Source organism: Calliopsis andreniformis, chromosome 12 (genome assembly GCF_051401765.1).
Source record: "Calliopsis andreniformis isolate RMS-2024a chromosome 12, iyCalAndr_principal, whole genome shotgun sequence".
NCBI classification, from domain to species: Eukaryota; Metazoa; Arthropoda; class Insecta; order Hymenoptera; family Andrenidae; genus Calliopsis; species Calliopsis andreniformis.
In genome coordinates, this window is record NC_135073.1 from 12,700,472 (window position 1) to 12,710,921 (window position 10,450).

The following is a 10,450-nucleotide window of genomic DNA, read 5'->3' on the forward strand; positions in this document are numbered from 1 at the left end:
CGACTTATTCATAAGCTCAACATGCGACGGAGACACGGTACAGTTTATTATATACATGTACGAATACTCCCATGGTATCTGATTCATAATTAGACACGATAGAACCCGCGAAAGCAATTAATTGCATTCATTGTTTCGCAGACTACGTCCCTGTGCACTTGTGCATTCTTTCCTGATTATGTATCTTGCGACGACTCTTTTTATTCGAGTTCTAATGTAGAGTTAAACATTGATACACGGTATCTTCATTATCATTGTATTTAATTGATAAGTATTTAGCATCTATAGATTACGGCATGTCCACACTGGGTTACGTCTTTAAGGTCAATAGTCAGTTATTAAGTTAATTTTAAGCACGACTTGGGTATACTGGCAGGATAAGTGACGTTAGTTGACGATCGACTGGCAGAAAGACGCTGCTCCTTCAAGGAAACAGACTTGTTTAGAGATCGAGACGAGTTTTAAAAGGAGAGGTGAGTTTTCATTATATTTTTGCTTTAGTCTTACAGGACGTGTAGATTTTAGCACTCAATAACGATAGATTGATAATAGTAGATCTTTGCTCGCACTAACATAAGAATACATAGATAAGAATCACAGCATTGTTTTGTTCCTTTGAAGAATATATAATACTATCGTTTCTAATCTTTTCTTTATATTTTCTTCTCATTGCTAGTTGTATTATTTAATATCAACCTAATTCTGCATTAAAAATTTTCCATTCAAACGCGATCATTTGGGAGAATGTTTACAACGTATTTCTGTCAGCGATGATTTCCGAGAACAAACTGCTTCGTAATGGTAATTCATTCGAAACCGGTATGCGACAAACTGAGATGCTTGATACTTACAAAAAAGTAAAAAGTGCTCCATCATTTTGAGACCTTGACATCCATTCGCTTGCATTGATACATATACAATGTTTCTTGAGCACGAATAAGTAAAACGTAACCATAATTAACACTATTAAAATGTAACGAAGCTGTTGTAATGTTGAAATAACGCTGTGCAGCTGTACCTGAGATGTAGGAGTGTATTTATCGCTACAGAGACAAGTTTTTCGTGTTCTCTCGAACGTTAAGTTAACTACTTTACCGATGTAAATGTTCGGAACTGATTTTAACGCCCTCTGCATTTAAACGATAGTTAATTGAAAAACAACTCGATGGAAATTAGAAAGCACAAGAAATGTAATTATGCGAATAAATAATTCTGTTCATTCACAATTTGTGGGCTTAGAGCAATTATAGAGACTCTATTATTCATTATGTAGTAGTACTAGGTAATAAATTGCTTAATTATTGCTTTAGAAGTACTCGTGAATTTGGTTTATAAGATGTAGCCATCTAGCGGTAACGCCTCTGAATTAAATTTCTGAGAAGAAATTCAAATTTAAATATAGTTTGAAATACTTTAGCCTAGAGAACAGAAAACGAGCATTTTTTCTCATTGTTCCATTTTTAATGCTGCATCGCTCGGAATTATATCTCAAAGTTTGTTCACACTTTGAATAATATGCATTTTTCTATTTTAGAATTGATAATTCTATTTATAGAAATCGCTAAGAAAATCACTATATCCAGTATTCTATTTTGATGTTCACAGATTACATAAGTTTTTAACAAATAAACCATTTCCCTTAGTCAATATTATTCTAAAATGAATTCTGGAGTCTCTATAAGAAGTACAGATCCTCAAATAATCTGAATCTCAAAATCAAAGTGTATTAAAATTAAATCAACGTCATACCAAATTTTTCCTTCTTTTCAATGACAAAAACTATCACGTTTAGCTTTTTACATAACAGTACAAAAATAACATTAAGTCCTTACCTCGCTTCGAGACAAAACAGGGTAAAGAATATTAATAATCCCATAACACTGAACTCAATACAGGTTCATAAAAAATAATAAATCCACTAAAAAGGCCGAATCCTCTTCTCAGCGATTCATATTAATGTGTGCGCCGATAGCACATTTGTTATCGCGTGTAACTTGATGCAGCGAAACGAGTGATAAGAAAAAAGGTTACGATTCGCGAGATGGAAAGTGACAGTCGAATATTCGCGGAGCTAGAAATTCACAAGAGCTCCGTGCATCGATTCGTCCAAATCGAGCTCCTTTTCGAGGGGATGTTCGTTTTCACGATCATTTACCTGTTCGCGTACGCGTACATAATCAGTCGCCAGATTTGAAGGTTAGACTTGACTCAACTTCCTTCGTCGCGAAGGTCCGTAACTAAGGCCAAGAATATGAACAACAAAGTCGAAAGTTTCTCGCGAAATCGCGGCGCGGCGTGATTCCCAAGTGCCTCGTTCTGTCTCTCACGAAGTGTTTGCGAAGTTACGAAAATAAAACGATGTAGAACGATGCTGTAACTTACTTTCCAGCCTCACAATAATGGAGATACAAGAGAGAATTGTTCGTAGACGAACGTTCCGAAGCTACTTGCAACGCTTGCCGCAGCGTTTGTCAGAAGTGGTTGAACATTTTTTTTATGGGTAAGTTTCGTAACTTTGTTGCGGTAATTTAGCGCAGTAGGTTTATATGTGGGTGCTTTTTGTGTAGACTTGGGCTGAGAATTGCGCAGCGACCACTGAAATGGCTCATTGGCAGTCTGATAGTAGTTTTAGTCTCTCTCTCTGGTTTATATTCCTTTCACCAAGAAAAAAATCCTATGAAACTCTGGGTCCCACAGGACTCAGATTTTATTCACGATACAGAATGGATGATCGAAAAGTTTGGGCAAGGATTGAGACTAGAAACTATGATTTTAACAGCTGACAATGTATTAGAACCGCAAGTTCTCATTGAAGTAGTTATCGTTCCCTTTCTTTAACTGTACTATGATTAGGAAATGTATTATAATCTCTATTATAATCATTTCAGCTTAACGAGATAACAAAACAAGTTATGTCTGTACAGACACCTGATCACATTGCATGGACGGATATATGTTTTAAGTAAGCATTTCTTTGCACATGTATAGAAGAAACTTTATGTAAATAATCATTATAAATTTCATTCTGTTTAACACACAGAGTACCTGTTATATCAGAGATTGTACATAGAAAAAAGCGCAGTACAGATGATTTTTTTGACATTGAGCCTGAGATACAAATTAATAATACTACATTTGAGCCTGCAGTTCACGTTAATCCTGAGCTCTACTGTAATGTAGTCAATAACCTGCCAAAGGCTTGCCTTGTAAATAGTATCGTAGATATATGGGAGTTTGATAGTAGCATTATTCTACAGAAATCTAAAGAAGAGATTGTTAACGACTTAAATAAAATAAAAGCGAGTCCCACTTTGGGACATCCATTAAATTTTACAGACTTGTTGGGTGGTATAACAAGAGATGAACAAGGTAGAATTATTGCAGCAAAAGCTGTGAAGACACAATGGGCAGTTCACATAAATTTTTCAAAAGTGGACATGGACAACTTTGGAAACGATGTTGGAACAGCTGATTGGGTAAGGTAAGTTCCTAAGAAGGCCTGAATCATGATTTAGAGCTTGGAAGTGTTGCTAGACCCAAAAACAGTATTACTTGTTAATGTTTGAATGTAATTTAATATTTGTATCGCATACTTCATATGATTTGGGCCTTGTTTTACATTGAGGATGATTTTGTCAAGATTAGCTTATTTCACTATTTTATGGTTCTTCTGATCTTAGACAGAATCAGTATTTGTCATTTCTATTAGTAAATAGCCTTTTTATCATGTCGTTTTACATACAATGATTCCTTAATAGTTGCATGATTTTTGATAATAAATTGTACTCCTTTATACACAGGCTACAGATGATATATTAAAATGGGAATTGTCATATTTAAACATATTGCACCAAAGTGCAAAACTATTAAATCACAGAAAAACTGCCAATCATACTATAGCTATATCGTATGAAGCTGGTAGAAGCTTTGGGGATGTTACTTTTGTATCAATGTTTGGAAATATTGGCATATTGTCAATAGGATTCATTCTGATGTTTTTCTATGTTCTAGTCATATTCTCTGACTTCAATTGGGTGGGATTGCGAGTAAGTTTTTGTTAAAAAAATATATTTAGTAAACCTAACTCTCCAAGGAATATTTTCAAATACTTTTTTATTTAGAACCATTACTTTGTTTCAAAGTATGACGATTTACAGATTTATCTCACAATTGTCGGTCTTTTGTGCGTGGGTGGAGCATTCATTGCTTCAGTAAGTTTGTGCTCTGCATTTGGAATCTCTTATGGGCCAGTACACACGTCTTTACCGTTCTTGTTACTGGCCCTTGGTGTGGATGATAATTTTTTAATAATGGCGTCCTGGAAAGAAATACATTCAGAAAAGTCGAATCGAAATAAGCCATTAGAAGAGAGAATAGCTTTAATGTTAGGACATGCTGGCTCAGCTATTAGTATTACTTCTCTTACTGATGTGGTCGCGTTCATTATTGGTGCATCCACGGTAAATTTTAACGAGAACTTATAGTTATATCCACAATTTCTGAGCACCCAGTATATTAAATTTAATATGCCATAATATTGTCTCTATCTTTAGATACTCCCGTCACTTCAATCATTCTGTATCTATGCATCGATTGGAGTATTATTAACGTTTTTATTTCAAATCACATTTTACGTCGCCTTTTTCACATTGGACGCTCGAAGAATCGAGAGTAAAAGGAATTCTATATTGCCATGGATTATTCACGAAAACTTTACGGAGAAATTCGTCAGTCCTCAGGACGAGTCAGCCTCGAAACTGATAACTCAGTTGTATTCGAAGATCGTTTTAACGACCCCAGGAAAGATAGTTATAATATTAGTAACAATAATCGCAGCATCAGTGGGCACTATAGGTATACTGCAATTGCAACAATGGTTCGATCCAGCCTGGTTTATACCTAACAGTTCATATCTTAGCAAGTATTTCAACGCACGACGCCTCGAGTATCCTGATCGCGGATACGAGGCGATCATTCTGATGGGAGAGTTCAATTATACTGCCGAATACCCTAAGATAGTCAATTTTACAGAAAATTTTGCCAATTTATCAACTGTACAAACTTTGAACTCGTGGCCAAAGGAGTTTACTAAGTTTGTGTCTAATTATTTTCAAAAGGGTAGGCAATGATAATATTTAACACAAAGTATTCTACACTATGTGCATCAAAAAATAGACTGATAAACTAAAATCGATGTTTCAGACATGAGGAACATTATATTAACCGACGACGAGTTCTCCAATTACCTGTCCAAGTTCCTATTCAGTCGAAACGGTGGCAAATACCAGAGGAACTTCCGTTTCAAAAGGGATCTCAAATGTGGTGAAAGTACGCCACCGATTATAGCAACTACCGTAGATTTTATTTTCAAACGATTTCATGGTCCTCATCAGTGGATTCCAGCGATGGATGAAAGTAAGCAGGCGGCACAGAACGCGGGAATCAATGGCTTTGTCACAGTCTGGAGCGAAGTGTTCAGTCTTTGGGTCACCGATAAGCTAATTGCTCAGGAGGTTCTCCGCAACGTTTTATTAGCTCTGATCTGTGTTATGGGAATGACGGGACTGCTAATCGCTGAGCTTCAAACCTGCTTCTGGATTTTCTTGTGCGTTTTTTTGACGCTCTTGAACGTCTGCGGGTTTATGTACTTCTGGGGCATGACGATAGACATCACTTCCTGCATCGGTGAGTCTACACTTTTTATGAGAAGTTCCCTAAGTATAGGTTATAAACTAAATTTATGAGTTTCAGAGAATATCTACTATTTTTATGAATACTAATATTGATATTCACAATAGTGCTGGAAATTTAGTGTACTGTTCTGATACCTTAATGATTATTCTTCTGTTCCTCTTATCCAGGTTTGGAATTAGGTATTGGGTTATGCGTTGACTATGCAGCTCATGTTGCTCACGCTTTCGTGCACGCTGCTAGCGAAACAGGAGACGCGGATCGCACAAAAAGAGCACACGTCGCAGTGAGATACATCGGTGCAGCGGTTGCATATGGTGCAGGTTCCACATTGCTTGCCTTGTCTATGATGCTGTTCTCTGAGAGCTACGTGTTCCACTCGTTCCTGAGGATCTTCGTGCTCGTGATAGTATTTGGTCTCTGGCACGGACTATTCCTCTTGCCAGTTATATTGAGCACAGTTGGACCACGGAGTTTAGGCTCGTACAAAATGCAGGAGCAGCCTGAGAAAATCGAGGAAACATTGGACACTGTCACCAGTCCTCTGAATAAAGAAGCGGAGAGTTAGTGGGACGAAGTCACATAGTGATTCTTTATCAATAATATTTATTTTTGGTTCAATAAACATACAAAATTATTACACTATCCGTACTATTAATCACACATTTATACAAAAATAATAATAATAAAAGTCGGATAACTTAAAAACAGCATTATTTATATTTATATATATTTGTCTAATATATTAAGATTAAAAAAAACAAATACAAAATAATGTAGCAAGGTTGTTGATATAGATTTATTAATAATTAATTATTGATTGGAAAGGAACATGACTATTATATAAACGTAACGTAATCGTGTTGCTGGATGCGTTATCTTTTTTTCTTCTTTTTCTTTTATGTATAATCATAATTAATGTTTACGACGTAAAAATGAGCTGCGAGGGAGCGACCCCGGATTGATTGGCAAGCTCCCTCCGCTGCCTCTCAGTCTTGCACAGTCCACGAACATTCACGCGATCCTCTCATTCGAATCCCATACCTAGTCCTTCTCGTTTGTCATCTTACTTCCCTTTCCTGCTCATCACTTCCTCTTTCCTTATCGACAGGAAGATCAGAGTGTACTAGTCGAGCAGAGGCGAGCAACAAACGCGAAGACTCGAAGTATCCTCGTACGCACGCACCCACACAGACGGTCATCATTCGAAAAGAGGCATTCGACAGAGACTCTCCAATCTTTCCAAAAAAAAAACTTTAAAAAAACACGATTCAACGCACACGGTAGAGTAGACTGCCGGGGCAGCAAGCCACGCACGAACGATACGGCGATACACTTATATAATCTCCTTACTTAGTCGAATTTTACAAATTGGGATCGTACATTCCATAATTAATGAGGAACCATCGATACAATAATAATATTTTACTTAGCAAAACGTGCCGATCGGTAGTGTGGCGAATGGACGCGTGATGTGTGAGCACAGTTAAACGCGTTACGAAGAAGGGAGAGGGGTTGTTTCCACGATGACGATGATGATGACGATGATGATGACTTTGATGATGATGATGATGATAACGATGATATATCGGCGGTGGTGGAAGGGGTGATAAGTTGGCGCAGGAGGACAGGTTGGTAGAAGGGACAAAGGCGGGGGTTCTCCTTTACAGTTTTTGCACGCCTGACAACCATTGTAGAGAGAGAGAGAGAGAGAGGAGTAGGAGGAGGTGGAAGTGAAATCGGATGATCCAGGGAAGTTGCACGTCTGCTTGCCAGGAGTTGAAGGTACACGCATTTTATAGGGATACACCATGGGAAAGACACTCAGGGCAGACACTGACATAGAGACTAGGCTACCGACTATATGTATACCTATCTAAACGTGTAATTTAGCGTACGCACCGCGTACACTCGGTACGCCCGCACTCCGCCCGCCTTTCGGCTTGATTTTTATTATTTTCCTCTTATGTTTTTTTTTTGTTTTCACAAAGCGAGCACGTGTACACCGTCAGTACACACGCACTTTCGTCCCTCGCCTTCCGTTTGTCTTCCTTTCTATCTTTTCCTTTTCGCTCTCTCCTTCTCACTCTTTCCTTTACCATTTCCCACTATCTCTTCGTCTTCTCCCCATTTGCTTTTCATTCTTTAATAATTATTATCATCGTTTTATTACAATCAGCGATCGCGTCGTAGTCGTGACTTTTTTTTATAGTAAACGCTATGTAGTCTTTATTACTCAAGCTTATGCCCAAAAATCTACCAGAGGCACTTTGGGTTTATTAGTACCATTTGAAGTCGGCGTGCGCGGGGGAGGGTGCAACCGATCCCCTTCTACTTTGTTTCATTTCTCGTATTCCTTTTTTTTTGCTCTAGCGACACGATCTAACGACCTGAAATTCTTGTCTTTTCTCTCGATCCGACGGAGTACCCTGTCTGTGTGATCCATTTCTCCTCCCTCTTCACGCTAGCGCGTCGCTTCTTTTCGCTTAAGTCCGTTCCCACCCCTCCCCCGTTCCTTTTCCCGTAGCCTACCAACTCCGTATCTTTCCCTGCTGCCTTACCTTTCCACACACGGTCTTCCGATGTTTTTTGAGCAATAAATACTTTCTCCACTGACAACTGCACATTGAATTGACGCACGGGACACTCGCTTGCATACGCCCACGCAAACGTTTCTCACTCACCCATCGAGCCGCTCGCGTTGACAGGACCCTCGAAGGTGGGCCAAACTCGGGCCCGCCCCTCGTGCGATATGAATTCTTTTCTCACGGTAAGTCTTAATCGTCGCGATTTACCCTACGCGAATCTAAAAAAACGTGGCGAAACACCTTCGTTACAGGGTTTCTATGTGCGTTATAACTGGCAGTTGACGTATACGATAAACTTGGAAGAGATGCGAATTCTAATGAACGCTGTTGGATAGTTGAAATTGACGATGTCGCGTTTTTTGATCCCCTTGAGTGGATAAAATGAATGCACACGTGCAGGGTGATAAGGCGATAAGTAATTCGAGGAGTACACGGTCTCACTTTATAAATTGAACGTCTTTAGACAACGCTAACGACAAAAATGTTATCGAGCACTGTCCTCCGCGAACGGCTCCTACATCCACTCTGCGCAATATCGACGCTTGAACGTCCACTCATACCCAATATGGCTACATCCACAGAGTTTAATGTTTACGCATTTTTTTTCATTAATTAATGATTATCAATTCATATCAATTCAATATCAATGTATTACAATCAGACAATACTCAACAGTGATCGTTATCCATTATATATTACAATAATTAAGAGTGACAACAACATGACGACGGAGGCGTTGAAGCATTATTACGAGGGAAAGAGAGATAGAGAGAGATAGAGAGAGGAGGAAAGAGAGAGACAGGGAGAAAGAGTGTGGCACGAATGTGTGATTTCCTAAGGATGGAGTAGAGAAGTTAGGGAGGGCGCGCCGATAGTGGATATCTCCTTTCTAACTACGTGTAATCACGAAGAGAGGTAAATGACACGAGGATAAAGGGGGATAGGGGGTTTCGTTTCCCGATGATTATGAGAGAATATAGGCGAAAGACGATGAGTAGGTGACCATTCACAATGAGAACGAACGATTAATGATGAGATTGGAACGATGAGCTGGAGACCAAGGAGGGGAAGCACGCACACTCAACACAACCGTCACATCGAGCTGGCCTCGCGCACGGCCATAGTCTAGAAGATTAATACCTATCAACTAATACACAGTCTGTCTCCGATTCGCGGATGACTCCTTCATTTTTTTTCGTTTTCAATGCATGTAAGTATAAATAATACGCGTGATGCATGCGCGCGTACAGTACGGCGACCCGCTGGCCTTGACCGATCGACGTTTCGCGGAGGCGAGTCGCCTGTTTTACAAATGGACGAGGATCGCTGTTCTCGACGACGATCCTGCGATCGATCGAAATTTTCGGCGTCAGCGCCGTCACTGTACGCGTGCGATCGTTTATTCCTCGGATACTGCATATACATTACACACATACTTTTTGCGCCGGTATAAAGTGTATATATGTACACATATACATACGACATACCATCCATGTATATATATAATATACCCATATTGTTTAATTAATCATCGTTTTTTAAATCGTTTAATCGCCTTATTTATTTAAAATTCGTCAGTTCGTAATTCAAAAAATTTTCAGCTAGCAGTGTGGTGGATGGAAATGTTTCTTCGTTAAAAATCGCCGATCCCCCGACGAGAACGCGGCCGTGACCGCCTTTAAACACAATTTACAAATAACCGGGATCGATCGGCTGATTCGTTCACTCACTTATAACACTAATGTCTATTTTATTTCGTTCATTCGTTTCCCCTTTCTTCCTTCCTCTTCTTTAAAACCCTATGTGTCCGCCAATCGCGGCCTGATCGCGCCGCCGCGATCAGCGTGCGAATTATCTTTCAGTTTTCGTTCGTGAATGCAGCCACTGTAAGGGGGGATGTGAGCGCACATTGATAGTTCTATTATAATTAATTGTGATTTTGGTATTTTATGTACAATTATGCGTGGGCATGCGCTGTGATTATCGGCCCACACCTGCCCCCTCGTCGGCGACCAGTCAGAAGACTTCTTTGTTCACATGTGATTGGAACACTTGCCAGTCCTCGATCAAACGTTCTTTCTCCTCCCCCCCTCCGATTAAACTTCAGCGGTCCGTTGTGCAATTTCTTCACATACAATTCGCGTACTAAGCTGAGAGACAACTGGCCCGCA

General features: G+C 39.3%; 1 protein-coding gene across 3 annotated transcripts; it reads left to right on the forward strand.

Moving 5' to 3' along the window:
* Positions 1-220: 220 nt before the first annotated feature.
* On the forward strand, positions 221-6,477 carry LOC143186349 (patched domain-containing protein 3). 3 transcript variants are annotated; one of them, XM_076389978.1, is made up of 10 exons: positions 221-473; positions 2,390-2,500; positions 2,568-2,814; positions 2,889-2,962; positions 3,041-3,476; positions 3,801-4,046; positions 4,158-4,460; positions 4,554-5,118; positions 5,203-5,685; positions 5,862-6,477. In XM_076389978.1, the coding sequence occupies exons 2-10, from the start codon at positions 2,400-2,402 to the stop codon at positions 6,257-6,259; spliced, it is 2,853 nt and encodes a 950-aa protein (XP_076246093.1). In that variant the 5' UTR covers positions 221-473; positions 2,390-2,399; the 3' UTR covers positions 6,260-6,477. The 3 variants fall into 3 exon arrangements, with proteins under 3 accessions (XP_076246093.1, XP_076246092.1, XP_076246094.1); XM_076389977.1 differs by lacking the exon at positions 221-473 and having other exon boundaries at positions 2,042-2,500; XM_076389979.1 differs by lacking the exons at positions 221-473; positions 2,568-2,814 and having other exon boundaries at positions 2,449-2,500.
* The last annotated feature ends 3,973 nt before the right edge of the window (positions 6,478-10,450 follow it).